Source organism: Parus major, chromosome 5, assembly GCF_001522545.3.
Source record: "Parus major isolate Abel chromosome 5, Parus_major1.1, whole genome shotgun sequence".
Taxonomy (NCBI): Eukaryota; Metazoa; Chordata; class Aves; order Passeriformes; family Paridae; genus Parus; species Parus major.
This window is the reverse complement of record NC_031774.1, coordinates 39,299,706-39,317,424: the sequence shown is the minus strand read 5'-3', so window position 1 is coordinate 39,317,424 and position 17,719 is coordinate 39,299,706. Positions and strand designations below refer to the sequence as shown.

The window sequence follows — 17,719 nt, the reverse complement described above, 5'->3', positions numbered from 1 at the left end:
CTCATCACGCCACAAACCATTGCTCCTCAGTCTGCCCAGCCTACATGCATCCTTCCAAATGCGGGGCTCTAGTTGCTGGCCCTGGATTAGACTCCTGTGCATGCAGGGCTGTTTTCTGGGCTCCAAGTTCTCCCCTCCTGCTTGCCTGTGTCTTCACTGTATCATGCCAGGCCTTAGGAGTGACTCAAATCCTATTCTGGAAACAAAGAGTTAAGCATTTTCAATCTTTATTTTACAAAAATAAACCAGTTTTGCCCTGACACTCTGTGGCCCCCAACCTTCCCCTCCACCCCTGCTCCCTTTCCTCTTCCTGGAGGTCTGGCTGTTGCGTGCCACAGCCAGTTGCTCTTATGGAGGCTGCCAGTGCTGCACACTCCTGTGAGTCTCCCCAAGCAAGGACCAGAGAAGGGGGTTGGTGCCCTTTTGTGACTGCCTCTTCCTCCCAGAATCCAAGCTGGAAACTGTCCAAATATGCCTCATGGTGGCTCTGCCATTTCTGCACAGGGAGCAACTCTTAGGAAAATCACTCAGAATACATACTTTAAGAAGGAGTGTCCATCTGTCCAATTCCTTCCCATGGATGGAAAAGCAAGCCCCACAAAGTTACTTCTTGGCATCAGTGGAGCTGGCAGGCTACTGTCCTGCTGGCTGGCTCAGTGCTGGAAGCGTGGGGAGCTAATATGGGGCTGGTGAAAAGAGTGTGTGGCATAAATCACTTCTGGAGGTGGTGGAGGGGATGTCAGGATGGAGCAGAGCGGTTCATGGGAGCTCAGCATCGAGGTGAAGTGTTTCATTTCCTCTGTCAGCTGCTTGATCTCCCGGCGCAGGGCAGCATTCTGTCTCTCCAAGTCCTCACTCTCCTGAGGAGACAAAACCGTAGGGGCTTCCTCAGCATGGGAGCCACAGGGATGAGGTGGAGACATGGGGGCTGTGGTCCTTCATCTCTCTGCCCCACAGAATTTCCAGAATGATATATTTCTGGTAAATTCATCACAGATCCACGCCTGGGCAAACCCTCCTCCGCCAGCTGGCCGGGCCGGGTGTGGGTGCGATGCCGGCAGCCCCAGCCACGCTCCCCAGCCCTGGCTTACGAGAAGTGACTGTGGCTTGCTCCCGCCCAGGCTTTCTCGCTCCCTCTCATGCACACGCATCTCCGGCGCTTCCCGGGCAGCCCAGCCCCCAGGGGAGAGCACGTTGAATAACCGCCGTCTTTAACCAGAAAACCACCTGCCACAGGAAACCTGTCATGGCCCTGGAAAGAAGAGACTCACTGCTTCCTGCTAGCAGCCGAGGAAAGCAGCAGCACGATGGCGAGGAAGGAGAGATTCTTGAGTCAGAAGAAAAGAGAAACTAAGGCCTCAGAAGAACTGAATTAATACTGGTATTAATGAGAATAACAACAAAGGGGTTAATAATGACACTCAGCCTTGTCTCAACTGCTGAGAGCATCAAAGCCTTTGCTACCTCTGCTTCTGCTAAAGTGCAGCCAGCTCCAGCCTGAAGCATTGCAGGCATCAACTGACGATGGAGCCAGCAGCCTGGGCAGGACCAGAGGACTGGAAACTCAGCTGAGAGAGCTAAAGCAAGACCCAGCACCTGGAGGCTCTGGAAAGCTGCAAAGCCAACCTTCAGCTCGCCCCTCTTCTGTCACTCTGATTCCTGGTGGTAACCACTCTGTGCACAGGTTGACATGCATCTAGCAATTACAGCTGCTGTCACAGCAGGAGCTCACACAGCAAACAGCATCTCTCAGGCATGACCAAATGGTTTGGAAGTCATGACTCTTGTTGAACTCAGGAACCGATGGGAATCACCCAGGGGCCAGGAGTCCCAGCTTTCCCATGACTCATTCCCCTCAAAACACAAGGTAGAAAACCTTGGGGCAGATGGAGCTCCTTTCATACCACCATAGCTCAAAATGAGCCATGCTTTTCCGTGAAGAACCACACCAGAAAAACAAAGTCCCTGATGCAGAATTGACCAAAGGCAAAGAGTGTTCAGGGAACTCTGCTGCGCCTGGGTTCACTGTCCACTGGAATTGAAAAAAAAAGAAACTAGCAGAAATTTATCAACCATCATCTATTTGCCTCCCTGCATTTTTTTCATCTGCCTGTCAGCATCCAAACTGGACTTAACCCCACTGCCCCACCCCAATGGGAACAGTGTGCTAACAATGCTAGCTGAGCAGGAGTAATCTCATAAGCAAAGTTTGTTATCTGCTCTAAGAAAAGCTGCCCAGTTCTGCTTGGTGCACAGCTAGGCAGGATTTTCCTGGGGGGAAGCTAGAGTCTACATACCTCTAGGATGACCATGGAGAGAGCACTGACCCCAAGGAAAGGGTATTTTTTCACCTCTCTCAGATACAGTTGCCCAGAGCCATTGCTGCTGGCTGATGTAATGCAATCAGCCTAGAGCCATGACAGCTCTAGAAGGTTCATCAGCTACCAAGAAAAGAGTGAAATCTCTGTCTTAAACCTAGCTCCAACCATGGGCTAAGGGCACTATGTAAGGAGAAAGCTTCAGAACCGTATTCTCAAGAATTATTTCCAATAATAGGAATATGGAGAATGCTAAATCATAGGATGTGTTTTCAAACATGAGCTCAACTACCACTTTTCAAAAGACAGCCAAGCGCAGAATAGGGATAAAGATGGTTTCTGGCCACTGCAGGCTGCATGTTCTTCATCCTTCCTACCAGTGGCCGAAAATACATGAGACTGCATTTATCAATGTGCAAAATGCAGAGCATCCCGGCCCTTATGCTCCAGCACTGCTGGCATATGCCTGCTGAAACACACACAGCCAGAAGTGGCCATACCTCCTCAAAGGCAGATACCTAATTCTTCACACCAGAAAGAGCTGTTGGGGGTGCCCACAGTGCCACAGAAAAATATCTTTGTATGCTGTTCACGCCGCTCTGCATAAGTGGCGGCATGAATCTCAAACCTGGGGAGAGCCAGCCCAGGTGAGATTGCACTTTCAAAGAGAGAGTTCAGCCAGAAGAGGTTGGGAAAGGAAATAGGTAATGAATAACCAAGAGATAAAGATGGATTCAAAACTAGTTGCAAAACTAAATGCTTCTGTGGCAGTCATGCTGGGCTGTGTACTCTCACTGCAAGCGCTGACTCCTACGTCCTGCCCTGGCCTTACCTCTCCTGTCCTACATCCACTGAGCATCTCTGCTCCCAGTCCCAGGGGAAAAGCACATTGTTGTCTCCTGTGAGTCCTCAGCACCAGGGATGAGAAAGGATGAGAGTGCTTACCAAGTGCAGTGTGTCTGCTTTCTGGGTCTGCCTCAGGCGGCTCTTCTGGGCAGCAATGCGATTCTTCTCCCTCCTTTGGACTTTCCTCATGTCATCAGAAGAGTCCTAGGGAAACAAGGCATGGAAATGACTGGCTAATTCTCTCCCTCACCCTTCCCCTGCAGGGCAGTAGTTGGAAAAGGGACACAGCAGATAACATCATTGAAGCACAGGACACACCAGTATAAAGCTGTAGGCCAGGGGATGTGTGATGCTTTAAGTAGCCCTGTTGCCAGGAAGGGCACATCTGACATCTTTGGGGATCCCAGCACAGATGGGAAATGACCACTCTCCCTTCACCAACACACTGGCCTGGGATATAGTTTGATGGACCAGAATAAAGGACCTCCTTCTGGAAAAAAGACAATTTGAATTCTTGTACAGGACACCTTTTCCTTTCCTGTCTCTCTGCAGGGTAATGACACTGCAGACATTCCAGATCCTTGGATACACCATTTTTTTCCAGATATTCAGCCTGTGTTTTCCTCTTTTCACCCCTGCAGGTCCCTCCATTCTCTATCACCCTTCTGCCTCAGGCTTTATTTGTTACAGACCCTCACAACACAATTTGGCCCCTGCTTTGTTTAACTAGACAGACTCATAGCTTTTGTTTTTAACACAGATCTCATTTGCTCCACCTCTCTGATCTCTGTCCTTGCTCTTTTCTGGAGTCCCCTGTTAACGATGCCTGCAGTGCTGACTGCAGCACTCCCAAGCCCCTTGGGCAGCCCCTTGTTCCTGGAGAACAGAGATCTCCAGGCTTCAGATCATGAGGTTCATGCATCAGCCATTCTCTGCTGAGATCTGGTCCTTCTGCTGCCTTATGACAGTTGAAACTGTCACACAGACTTTCATCTTCTGTTTTCATATGGCACTGCCCTTCTTGTGGACTCTTTAACATTCACACCACCACTTCTCCACAAGACTACAAAACTCAGCCACAAAAGTTATCTTCCCAGCCCATTTATCTGTCCACATCCTCTCCCCCCTCCCCCAACCCAAGATATTTTTCTTTGAACTTAACCGTTTTATCCTTGCCTTCAATACCCTGAAAATGTCTCAGATATAGCAGGTCCCATATCCTGCATCAAGACCAGTCCCTATCTTTCGGAAAACCTTGTACTTTATCCCTGTCTTTACTAGGATGCAAGCCAGGATTCATTCCCATCCTTGTTTGGAAGCCAAAAATCATCTGCCTTGATGAACCCCAAGATTTCTGAGAAAAGTCTCAGGCACTTGCTCTTGCTGCCAGCCCTAGAGAAATGGCAAATGACAGATAAAGTAAAATTTAGCCAGTAAAGGCAGTTAGAATACCTCAAGTTATGTCTGTATCTGCCCACAAAAGACCTACCATTAAGGTATGCCATGCAGCAAAACAAAATCCCTCTGTGAAGCATCACTGACATGAAAAACTGCTGAAGCTGAAAAGTTTAAAAAACAGATCCAAAGTAGCAGGGCTTTTCTGGGTCCCGAGTGCTGTCCACAGAAGCAGGAAGCAGGCAGGTTGACCCTGACCCACCCTGGTCCATGGCCAGGAGGTGCCTGCTCAGGCTTCTCACCAGAGCACCGAGTCACGCCAAAGCTTCCTGCCTGCCTGGCATGTATCACAGGATCCACCATGCCTGGGGGTCCTGGGCCCCCAGCAACCCTGGTATAACCCCAGGTAACCAGGTTATCTCTCTCTGCCCATAGCCAGCTCAGCACCTGGAGCTTCTGCCAGGCCCTGCATCCTTCTCCCCACAGCCATTCTTAGAAAGCTCTGCCATATTGCAGTGTGAAAATACGGACAGTGGGTGCCACCCTACTTCCTGCCCACCCGTGGCCCACCCTGGGGAGTGCTGGGGAAGGGGCCCTGCTTTACCTGCTTACTGGGAGGGGGAGACTGGCTGAAGCTGCTGGAATCACTGCTGTCAGAGCTGTGGGGCATGGCTGCTGTTCCTGGCTCCCAGGTTCTCTTCAGCTTCCTTTGTGCTCTTGGTGTGCCTGCTTTCAGTCTTGCTTCTCTGCCTCTCCTCTGTCCTCCTCTGTCACCTCTGATGTGGCCCTTGGCTCCCTGCTCTCACCCGTCCCAGAAGCACTCTGTCCTCCTGCGCAGCACTCCGACACTTTCGCTGCCTCTCCTCTCAGAGCCTCTGCACCTTCCCTTTAGGTCTCAGCCTCCTGTGGTTTCTCAGAACCTCAGGGATGTAAGCTGAAAGTCACGTGGCCGGAAACTTTAAGGCAAAGAAGAAAAGTTACAGAAGAAAAATTTTTTAAAAACCAATTAAAAGAAAAAAAAAAAAAAAAGAAGAAGAAGAAAAAAGTACATCTGGGAAAAATGAGCTTCAAAATAGCCTGAAAAACCCCCGAAAAACACCTTCAGGCAGTTGAAAAACAGCACGATGGGTTTCCTCTGAGACAAACAGCAGAGATGGAAAGGAAGAAAACCCCCAGCTCTGGCTGTGAAACTTGGACCCTCAAAGGAGGGCAGTGCGGAGGAGGTGACACTGGGAGCCCCAGAAATTCCAGGGCCACTGTGTCCCATGCCAGCCCTATGTAGGCAGGAAGTCAGTCCAGCCCCAAGCAGCCTCAGTCACCCCAATGCAGCTGAGGAAATTCCCAAGCAGCCACACATCTCCCCACAAGCCACCCACCCCCTCCTGCCACCCCCAATACCATTGACGCGGGTCCTGGGGAGGGGACGGCTACCCTCAGCAGGTGCCACATAAACACTGCTTGTGAGTGTTCACTTGGGCACGATGTAGCACCAGTCCCAGTTAAGAAGAAAGGCTCAGGATCATAGAACATTTGGTCTGGATTGAGTAGGACTAGTGTTTTCAATAAAGCAAAGAGATTTAGCACTTTAAAACATTCATTAGTATGTCAGCACTGGCCCATAAGGAAATATCAGCCCTGGAAGACCAAGTGCTGTAAATATAACAGTCTATGGATCAGCCCATGCAGACAGCAGCAAGCAGAAGCTGCTTTGGATCCCCTTCTTTGTCCCCCAGTCTGTGCTCTCTGGGAATACTTCTGTCCTTAGTAGGAGCCTCAGAAGACTAAAGATGTGCAGTCAGCCCCTAGGAGGGCAGCAGTGCTTCAGGGGTACCCTTGGAGTACCCCATGTTAGTGGTTCTGGAGATGACAATTCAGGAGCAGGAAGTGCCAAAGTAGGGACCATTTGCTTCCTGATCTGCTCATGTCACCAGATCCAGCAGGGTGAGCCAGGGCCACATGCCAACAGGCTCTCCATTTACTGACAGGAGCACAAAACTTTAGAGCTGCTAAGTTCTTGCATGTGCAATAAGGAGCAGATCTAGAAACAGGCATGAACCCATCCACAGTAACGTACTCCTGTGGAAAACACCAATTCCCAGTTCCCAACTTAGTGGTTTTTGTTGCCTGTGGGTCTTTGGGCTGAGTTTCTCCTGCCTCAGGCAGGAACAGCTAGCAAGTCCCAGCAGCAGGACATAGGTAAAGGCACTTGAGATGCAGTCATCATTTGGGAAAGAGTATTGGAAATAATTTCTGTATTGCAGCACAGAAAACACACTTGCAGAGAAGCACATGCTTGGAACACAGTGCAGACTTGCATGGGCACTGCTAGCATTTCTTCCCATCCTTGCCATTCATGGAGCCAACACAGGAGCAAACATGGCCAAAACCAAGAACTGTGTGGGGCTGACTGCAGGCTGGGTGGCTCAGGAAAATCTCCTGACTTAGCTCCTCCAGTAGTGAAACTAGTCCATTTTGACCCATTTCCCTCTTTAGAAACATCCTGTGGCACTGGTGTTCTACTCTTAGCCCTTTTATCCGAACATTTCACAGCACTGAGTGTATTTTTCCCCCTGGTGTGCTATATGGAAATTCTAGGATCCACCACTCATTTTAACATGGCTGCAGGGGTGTGCTTGGCACGACCCACACTGAGGGACACAATTTCCTGGGAGTGCAGCCCTCCTGTAGCACACAGGGCTCTTCTGGTACAACTGGCTCCAGATATGGAGTAGCAAAGGCATTGGTGAGGTGAGAGGTGTTGAGTTCAGGCCTCCCAAGGCACTGGCTGGCAGCACAACCCCTGAAGGATTCATTAGCTCACTGCATCGCTACACTTCCTCTGAACTCTGCAACCCTGTGCGGCACTTCCTTTCCAGGAAGCACACTGCTGGATTCCCACTCTCCCGAGGAAACCACACTCCTGCTGCTGAGCAGGTCTCAGAGACCGCCTGGCCTGTCCTGCTGTGCAGGCTGCTGCATGGACGGAGCTCCTTCCTCAGAGAAAAATATCCTTGGTTCCATTATTGGACAAATTAGCTGAACTCCTTCCTTTTGTTCCTAGCAGGGCCAGCCTCTGGGAGGCAGTTGGGAAGGTGATGGGGGAAGCTGAATGTCCTGGCAGGAGCTGGACGGTCAGTGCAAAACTGTCCAGAACGTGGCTATGGCAAAGGCTGTTTTTTGATCCACAGGAGAAAGGTTTTAAGTGCACCTTGGTTTGCCCAGAGCTGGGCTTTTATTAACGGCTGATGAAGATACCTTAGGAGAGAGCAATAGCATGGGAGAGGATTTGGACACTTGATCTTTCTGAGCAGGACTAAGAGAGCATCCCTTTCCTCCCTTGTCCAAACACAGTCTTTTCCCTTAAACTGGCCACGATGCTAATGAATTTCTGCCACTTAAGAGTAAATAAGCATCTGTAAGTGAAACAAGCGACTCCTGGTGGGAAAATGGGCAGAGCCTTCGCAATGGTTCTCCAGGCTGGGCTGGACCCATGTTGTCTCCTCATAGGCAGTGAGAGCCCCAGCCATTTATCTGGTCAGAGATGTGATCCCCCAACCCAGAGCAGCAGAAACCACCAGTATGGTTCACCAGCATCTGCTCCCAGCTTTGTGGGAGCTGATGTGAGCACCTGCTGCAGGCACAACATGGGGAGCTGATTTCCTGCTGCCCCAGCTCTGTGAGGGGGAGTTTCAGGAGCCAGTGTCCTAATCTCTGTGTTTGATTTAGGTGACTAAATTTACACTGTGAATAACATTCTCTGACTTTCTCTCTGGGATCATTTAGTTTTCTCTGATCTTAGTCACAGGAGCTATGAAATCACTGTCACTGGCACCAGAAAAACTCACCAGTGCTAGGCTACTGCCATACCAGCAGCTCGATGGAGAAAGGATGTTTCCAGAGGTTTTTAGGGGAAGGACAGGGCCAACCAGTCCTGTACTTGTCCCTTGTAAATTACAGCAGGCAATACTGAAGGGAGTCTTGTTCTCCAAGGACAGAATGGCTGCAGAAACTCTGGAGTCTGGGCTTAGTGTGATCTCAACTGCGGAGAAACAGTTTGAGAACAGCAAAATGCAGTTCAGCAAGAAGAAATGCAAATGTAACACAAAGCAAGCTGTAGGTAGGAGATCTGGGGAATAACCAATGGGGCAGCACAATAGCAGGGAAAAATCCAGGGTTGCACAGCACTGAAAACTGAAACTTGGCCAGCAATAAAGGGGTCAGGTATTGACTTGGGGTTCTGGGGCAAGGCAGAGGAGATGACTGCCTTGTGCTGCCTGTGCAGGACCCATTCACAGTCCCAGGCCAAGAAGTAGTCTGGAAGAAAACAATACAAAGGATGAACACACAGAAATATTGCTCTAAGAGAAAGGAGTGAAGAAGTTGGGCCCATTAACCCTAGAAAAGAGAAGTCTTGGGGGTGGGAAGTGGGTGGTGTGGAAGGAACAGTCTTTCATATGTTGTAATGGAAAGGGTGGTCAGCTGGTTTCTGTGCAGCCAAGGCAGGGTAAAAAGCAACAGACTCCAACTGCAGCAGGAAAGGTGGAGGTCTGACATTTGAAGCAAGATGAGGTTAGGAGACCTTGAGATGGGCAATTCAGGAAAGTTATTCAAGCCCCTTTATATTAAGTGGCTGGGAAAAAACCTCTCTTAAAAGAAGTCCAGATTTAATCCTGCCTCTGTGGGATGGATTATGAGTTATGTTCCCAGGGTTTAAATAAGGAAAAAATTAAACAACAACAACAACAACAACAACAAAAAAGTAGCTACTGGTTTTTTTGAGGATGGGTTCCTCAGAACCAAGAGAGCACATAGGGTATTTTTCAGCCATGTCCCACCTATGCAACCAGCTTCTTCAGCATAGGTGTGTGCTGGAGTTTCCATGTAAACCTGCTTCTCCAGAGCTCTTGCCTGAAGCAGGCTTATGACAGCAACATTCAAAATGGCATCTCAGACCATCCACTTCATTCACCTCGTTTGCACAGCCATTGAGTGCATAGTGCTATTTAAAAATCCAGCCTAGAGCAGTTACCAACTTCAGCCTCCTGTAAACCACCGAGGTTGTTTCTGCTTCACACGTAGCATTTTATGCAAATAATTTCTTACAGTATTTGGACAATTGCAACAACTTGTTTATAATTCCTCACATGAGTTTGAAGACTTTTGCATAGAAATCAGTGCTGAGAAGAGATGTTAAGTGAATGGTTGTGTTGAACAAAGTCCCTGCTTTCTATCAGATGCCTCTGCCATGTCCTGCTCTGCCAGCACGTGTTGTCCTGTCTGCAATGTGTGCAGCTTCCCCAGTCTCTGTCACCAGGGCTATTTCATTTTGACTGAGCTGAGTGTGAGAGTGAAGTTGTGCCAGGAGAACTGAAGCATAGTCCCATCAAAATCATCTCACTTGGCACAGAGCAAACACCAACACTTTCAGTCCTTAACAGGTGCAACCAGCCAATGTACAGGAAACAGGTACTGTACACCCAGAATATCTGATAAATGACAAGGGCTGTAAGTCAAGCACTCAAAATTTTGGAAATCCCATAATTCAATCCCTAAAGCACACTGCATTTATGCCCTCATGCTATGTAACATGCTGTGATCTGTGGCGACATGATCAACTAGGGTTTATTCCCTGAGAGGGCCGTGTTACCTTCATCTTGTCCTCAAATCAGTGTGCTCCAATATTCTGCTTTTCCATTTCTTCACAGACTCTTTCTAACGCTCGTCACTTCAGCACTGAGTGCTTCAGGGTTATTAATGAAGCTGTTTTCTCAGCCACCTTTTCAGGTCCGGAGTTAGGGATGAGAGGATGGAGTTATGCCTATTTAACAGGTGCAAAATAAAAGACAAAAGAGATTTAGGTCATAAGTACTCATTAATTTTGGATACACATTTTGAACCAATTAGGATCTAATTTTTTTTTATGTTTTTGGCACTATATAGCACTTCGTTTAGTCAAACCCCAGATCCTGATGTCTGTGACTGCATCTGCAAATCTTTAGCACTTCTGTAAAGCAGCTTGGGAAATGAGGAAGGTGCGGCTGCTCCTGTGAAAGCTCTTGCTTATGTGGCTCACCAATTCACAGAGTAACTTCAAGACAGGGGTAGACACAGACCCAGCTCTCCAGGGAGGCATCAGCTGTCTACCCAGGAGAACCACCTTGCTTTCTGCAGTCTCTTGCTTCACTGACTTGATAGGAGTTTCTCAGCCCTGCTAAGAAATTAGAAAGCCTAGCTGCCCAGCTTATTGCTCCCTTCAGCCAAGGTCCAGCCTGGGTGCTAAAGAGGTTCCAATCCAGGGTAAAATGCAGGAAGTGATCATATGCACAAGACAGCTGAAGCTAGACTGCGAGGGCAAACCCATTTCTGGAAATTTCTAGGTCTTCAGTACTTGGCTTTGCCACTTTTATGTGGGTTTTTTTGAATGTCATTAGTAATGCTTTTTTTTTTTCTTTCCTGCCCATATTTTAAAAGAAGGAAACTGTAGAAAGAAAATGCCAAATGTGCTAGCTTTCCAGATATGGACACTGAGCTCCAGGTAGATGGGGTCCATCTGGAGAGGAAGACCAAGCCTGGCAAGAGCTGAAGGGTTGACAGGAGGTTGGCAGGGTCAGACCTGCACATACATGAATTTCAGTCTCAAGACACCGATTATTAGAGTTCAATCCAGGCTATTTTGAAGGGTTGAACCACATTCTCCTTCTCCTGTCCTGTGCAGATCAACTGGTTGTGTATTTAGTTGAGCAACCTCTAATTTGTTCCCTGCAAGGACTTAGCAACTCATGAGCAAATACTCAGATGTACTCTTACAAGAGTCTACAGGTCAGAAGATCTCAAACCCTGGTAGAGTACATCCATTCAAGGCCAAACCTTCTCTCACCGCTGTCCTCACAGGCCTTGTCTACCTTCTGGGATCAGTCAAAAATGAACCAGATCACCCAGCTGTGCTTGGGACACTGTAAAGGTTCAGCTACCAGACGCCCCCGAGTCAACCAGGGTTTCTTTGCTTCCGCTGCCTGGGCTGAGCCCACCAGTTGAACTATCCAAGCGCATGGACGTGGTGTGCGGAGGATGCAGATGTTGTCTGACGGTTTGACTCATCTCGGTGGCAGTCTCGTTCGGTGATGATGGGGAAGGCCCAAAGAGGAAGGGCAGTGACCCGTTTAACCAGAAGGGCTGATCCACCCAGGGGTAGATTTACTGGTGATGGCAGGGGGCCATGGCCCCAGCTTCCTTTGTGCTTCCCAGAGTGTCCATTTCCAGGCAATATAAGAGCAGGAGAGGCACACGTGGCTGTTCAGCCTGGCCATGGTGGCAGCAGGACTCAACCTTGGGACTCTGCTACTGCTGCAGTGAATCTAACCGCAACAATGGAGCAGCACAAATTGTGCTCCCAGGGGACGAACAATGCCTGATGGAGGATTTGATGTTCACAGGACTTTGGCTGACTCCATGATCCATGGCATGGGGGTGGATGGTGTCTCTAAAATTAATACATGACTCTTGAGTGTATTACATTGCTGCTTCATGATTCCATTTAGAGGAAAATATCCTTCAACAGCACCCATCACCACAAAACATGTTCAAGACTCACAAGGATTGAATACAGCTTATTTAGGACATGTTCTTGCAGATAGACTCTGAGACACCCACCTCGGCAGGAGATGGCTGTGAACAACACTCATGCTAGTATTGTACTTTCACCCCAATGGGATCTGCTTCACTTTTGGATTACGGGGGTGTGTACACCAGTTTTCCCTTCTCTCCACCCCATTTGGCAGGAACAAGAGCTTCCCAAATCCTTCAGCTCACGCAGCATGATTGGAGGAGGTGTTCAGCACAAGCAGCTGCGCTGACAGGCTGACATGCAGTGAGCTTGTGCCCAGGCTTGTGTGATGCTTGTACAAGCAGTGCTGGAGCCCAGTTGGAGGCAGCATGGAGGAGGACAGGCAGTGTGGGGCAGAGTGGCTGTGAAGGAGGGGACAGGGAAGCTGTGCAGGCACACTTGGTGCCGGTGCAAGTAGCACTGAATGGCAGAAGCACACTGCAGAGTTACCAAAACACACAAATGGGTGTAAGCCCCATCAGCCTGGACAGTGCACTGGCACGTGCTGTCACACCCTGGCACACACAGCTCTCACCTGATGCCAGCTCTCTGGAAGACAATCCAGAGTCACAAATCAGGCTGCTGAGGGAGGCAGCAGTAGGGCTGAGCCCCTGACCCAAACCTGGTCCATACCCCAGAGCCCCCAGGGCTCTTCTATGTCTTTTTGAGAGAAACACAAGGAAGGAGGCCCATGGTCAAACACCCAAACACCAAGGGAGGACTCGCTTACTGCTGGCTATTTCAGAGGGCTTGCAAAGTCCCACAAGTTTCCCCAGGGGGCTTAGAGCAGCAGATGGAGGGAGGGAGAGGGAGCAGTTTCAGATGATCATCAATCCTGTGCTTTCCATCCTTGCATTTTGGTACACTGGCAAGAGAGAGGTGCTGTGTAATCAACCTCCTGGGACATGGCTACTTTTCCTACAGTTTTGTATCTGGCTGCCAACAACGTAAGCCATGTCAGCAGTGATGGTACAAGGCCCTGACTTGAAGACTTGGTCCTCCTAGTGTCACTAATAATGCCAAAATTGGTTTCAAAGAAGGGACAGGAAAATAGAAATTGCTTGCCACCATTCTTTACCTGAACCCCAAAGTAGGTGTCCAAGAATCATGTCATCTTTTACCTTATTTAAGCCAAACTTTTTTACTTCACTTTTGAGTATCCTTGTTTTTCATATCAATACCTGATCCTTTGTGAGCCATCTGAAACTGCTGGCCAGGAGGGCATCTTGTCCACCTGCACAAACCAATTTGCTGGCTCTGTGAGAAGTGTGTCAGTTTATCAGTGTGAAATGAGTTGTCTTTCCATTTCTTTGAACATCTTGTGAGGGGGTGAGCAGAGGAACAGACTTATCTCTAAGCCAGGAATTGCTCTGCACATCTCTATCACGCGGCATTTCGCTAGTTTCCACTCTAAACTAGTGGGACTTTTAGTCCCTACATAGGGAAATTTTCCTGCAGCCCTAATTTAGGTCAGCACCCATCTTTGGATGTCTACTGATTTCACAGCAGGGAAGACAGAAGCAAACACAGCAGCCCAGGGAAGCTTCCCCCTATCTACCATGGCATTACAGTTATAAAGGATGAATCTACTCTTCTTTATCCCATTCCTCATGCAGTCTTCCTCCTTTCCCCACTGCTGCACACTGAGAGGCACCTACCAGGTAGTTCTATCTGGAATTTGGAGCACAGCCTTGAACGCTTTGGCACTCACATCTAAACCATCCAAGTGCCAGCTGGCACTTAGGCACACTCAGAGCATGGCTGGGAGAAATGCAGAGGTGCTGCTACCCCAGCCTGCAAACTCAGCCGCCAAGCAGTGTGGGACCTTGCAGCCACAGCAGATGGTTGCTGTCAGATGAAGAAATGTGCTGCTCCAAAGTCCTGTCTGAATGAGGCTCCATGTCACATGGGGTACATTGGCTGCTTGCCTTGCTCCTAAAACTTGTGCATATGATCCATCAACCTGCAGGTATTCAACAGAGAGCAGAACAGGTGCCTGCATCCACTTTGCAGACACAAAGAACACTTTGCACATGCAGCTGAGGGGGTTTGTTTGGACCAGTGAGTTTGGCTTTGCCAGCTTGTTACACTGGCTGCATGGTGTGCCATCATTCTGTCCCATCATACAGCAGTGCCAGCACGCACCAGCACCTTAGCAACTCATCCATTACCTGCTGTCTGGAGCTAGAGAGGTCACTGACTCCAGGGAAGGTCTGCACAGAAGAAAAGGGATGCCTCACTTGGCAAACACCTGCAAAATGCAGCAATGCCTCTGCTTGGCACCCACGGAGTTTGCCTCTGTCAGAAGTCAGTAGCCCACATACCGAGAGGCACTTGCCAATACCCACACATTAGCTCTAGAGCAAACCCTCTCTTGCTGCTTGTCTGGTCACCAAGCGTTCAGCACCACCTTGAGATGAGCTGCCAGTAGCCATTTTATCTTCATGCAGAAACTACATGTTAGCCTGCTAGTGGCTCCATTGGATTTGGGAGCCTGCAGGCCTGCATCACAGCGTTGCTGCCCAGTTCTTTCTGACAACCCCATGACATTTCAGCACAAGCAGGTATCCAGCAAATCCAACCAGCCCAGATGATGCTGCTGGAATTGGGGCCATGGCAAAGCAGAGGCAGGAACTGCAGTGTCAGGAGTCAGGACTTCCCCTGACAGTGTCACAGATGACAACTCAGCAGGTTCATTCTGCAGAAACTAGATAACATCAGCACAAGGTGGTGGTTACTGGCAAACGATCCTGTTCCTGAAGCTTCATCTGAGATGTGACAGGCTGCAGTGAAACCCTCTTGTCAAACAGACCCAAACTCTGCTTTTGCTGAAACCCATGTGGGCTTCTGGAAGTAGCTTCATGCTGGTATTTCCTAGAAGCTCCAGATCGCAATGCTGGGAGCCATGGCTGGAAAAGTCCATCACCTTGCTAACACAGGACTTTTTTGTCTAGCAGAGTCCCTTAATTAGACAGGGATGCAGAGCTGTCAGTCTTACCCACAGTGACTCACCTCCTGCCTTGAGCAGCAAAAGCTTTTCCTTCTCCATAGGCCCTAATCTTTCTCCAGTCCCCATGGCACCCCACTTATGCTCTGCACAAGCACTGCAGGACACAGGACTGGAGAGAGAGGAAAGTCGTTCCTTCCTTCTTGGAAGTGACTGAAGTTCAATAAACCCCTTAGCAGATGTTTTTAATCAGCATTAAAGCCATCCTAGTACAACTGGGCTCACTCCCTACCCCCTGGGTAGACTTTGCTCGAAAAGAAATTATCAGCACAGGCAGTCATACCGCTGCCTGCTCCACCAAGTGTGTCCCTGGGCTGAGGTCTACTTGAGTTGGTCACTCCACTTTAAAAAGCCAAACCAAAGAAAACCCACTTTAACTCTGCAGCAAGGCATCTGAAGGAGGGTTTTTCACCACCAAATTAGCCCATCACTTTAGATAATTGGGAATAATTTCTTGCTCACCCTGACAGACAAAACCAAAGGCTAAGCATCATTAAGCTCTCTCATCCCACAGCCACACACTGCATCTTCAGCCCAAATTCAGCCCCAGGTGTTGTGTGGGCTGCAAAGCCTGATTCCAGCCTTTGTGAGCTGCTCTGTGTCTCCCTGCCAGCCTCAGCACCAGCTCCTTCACCATCTTCTCTCCAGGTGTGTGATGAGGAGCTGAAATGTCTGTGCTGGGCAGGAGACCCAGCTGCATGCAGGCAGAACCACCGAGGCTGTCACAGGCTCACTGAGGCTTGGAGAAGCATCACAGGCACTGGCTGTGCCTGGAACTACAACTCGGTTGCAGTGGAGGAGTCAGCCTGAGCTGACAGGTGCTCACAAGGCTTCTGCTCCTGGGGATTCAGATGCAGAGAAAAGGCAAACTCCAGCCATGATGTCATAGGTGCCACCCCTTGCCAGTGGCCCTGACCAGCAAGAACTCTTGGCTGCAGGGAAGGATCTTTCCTTCATATGGAAAGTGTTGGTGACAGAGCTGCTGATGGCAAGCTCCCTGCCCATGGGCCTGGCTACACCTCTGACAGCAGCTGCCCTGCCTGCCTCCTACACCCACCTGGGAGATTACCCTGGCAACCCCACCAGCTGCATGGTGTGGGGAGACTCATGCCCTGAAGTGGGGATAAGTGACGCGCCCAGCTCTGCCCACAGAGCAATTTCCTGAGCCCAGAAGGAGCATGATGCCTCCATGTGAGCATGGGATGCACATGGACCCATTCCCTTTCTTTGTGCCCACCTCCCACCCTCTTGCCCCCCTCCTTCAATCACCAGCAACTGCTGAGCACAAATAAGCAAAAAGTGTGGAAAGCCATGGGGAGCCAGGTGATGCTTCCAGGCTCAGGGAAGCAGCAGCTGGGTTTTTTATTTCTCTGTGAGCATCTTGGCAGCATGGTTTTCCCTGTCCCCAGTCCTGTGCCCAGCCATGGGCCATGCTGGTGCCAGTAGTGCTCAGCAGAGTCTGGCACTCATGGTAATCAAAGCAGTTTCCATGACTCTTGGTAAATATCAAGGCCGGGGATTTTTGGGGCTTGTTTTCCAGCAAGTTGAGTAGAAGAACCAATAAGGACAAAGACAAATGAATACCTGTTGCCCTTGGCTCAAAATGAAACAAGAGAGACAGGTCACTGGCAAAGGTTAGTTAATACCACTTACCACAGCGTTACAGTTGCCCTCAGCTGCTGACAAGAAGGGCAGAGGAGGCAATTTTTCATAGACAAAGTGAGAACCATACTGTGAAAACTGCAAAGGAATGACCCTCAAGCATCCTCTGTTGCAAGCCAAGGGAGGGAGGGGCTGGATACCCCTGTCCCCAGGACTGCACACATACCTTACCTACAAGAGGATGGGGGCAGTTGGTTGGGAGAGGATGAGGAGGAAAGGAAGAGGGCCACAATGAAGCTTTAGGAGCATGATTGCCTGCTCAGCCTTTTCGGGATGAGCTGATTGCAGGAGAGAGGGGTAAGAAGCTGGCAAGACACTTCTGGGGAAACAGAGTTCTCTCTGTCCATGGGTCCTGACACTTGTCAGGGGTCCAGCAAGAAGAGGCATGCACTATAGAGCATTGAACTCATACTGAACTACTGTAGCTAGACTCCCAGCCCATTTATCCCCCACTGCCTCAGGCCGGGTGATTTTAGGCAAAGTGGTACCTACCTTTCCTTAGGAGTGAAAAGGAAAGGGTGGCTTTGTAGAGGGAACTGGGGTAGTATGTGAAGGGCAGCAGAGAGCTGTTACAAGCATCTAAACAATGGAAAAGTAGTGTGGCTCACCTGCCTGGGGTTCAGGAAAAATATGGTATCACATCACTCTGGGGAGAGCTCTGGCCTGAACTACTGTTGAGTATGAGAAGGAGCACAAGAGTAATGACCTGAATGTGGATCTCACAAAACAGAAGATGGGCATGTCCTGGAGGAGGCTTGCTGGCACCCTAGAAATTCCTGCTGGTGGTCCTGGTTGTCAAGCTACTTCAGGTATCTCAGAACCAGAGATGCCTGCAGGTGAAATGGCCAGGAAGCACCAGTGCTGCCAAATCGGTTCATGTGTTTAACA

The 17,719-nt window shown here is 49.5% G+C and overlaps 1 protein-coding gene across 3 annotated transcripts; it reads right to left on the bottom strand.

Moving 5' to 3' along the window:
• Positions 1-210: 210 nt before the first annotated feature.
• On the bottom strand, positions 211-16,388 carry BATF (basic leucine zipper ATF-like transcription factor). 3 transcript variants are annotated; one of them, XM_015629973.2, is made up of 5 exons: positions 10,207-16,388; positions 8,405-8,598; positions 5,164-5,515; positions 3,264-3,368; positions 211-860 (listed from the first exon to the last, which is right to left on the bottom strand). In XM_015629973.2, the coding sequence occupies exons 3-5, from the start codon at positions 5,227-5,229 to the stop codon at positions 654-656; spliced, it is 378 nt and encodes a 125-aa protein (XP_015485459.1). In that variant the 5' UTR covers positions 5,230-5,515; positions 8,405-8,598; positions 10,207-16,388; the 3' UTR covers positions 211-653. The 3 variants fall into 3 exon arrangements, with proteins under 3 accessions (XP_015485459.1, XP_015485460.1, XP_015485461.1); XM_015629974.2 differs by lacking the exon at positions 8,405-8,598 and having other exon boundaries at positions 10,207-10,377; positions 11,367-16,388; XM_015629975.2 differs by lacking the exons at positions 8,405-8,598; positions 10,207-16,388 and adding an exon at positions 5,659-5,828.
• Positions 16,389-17,719: the final 1,331 nt, after the last annotated feature.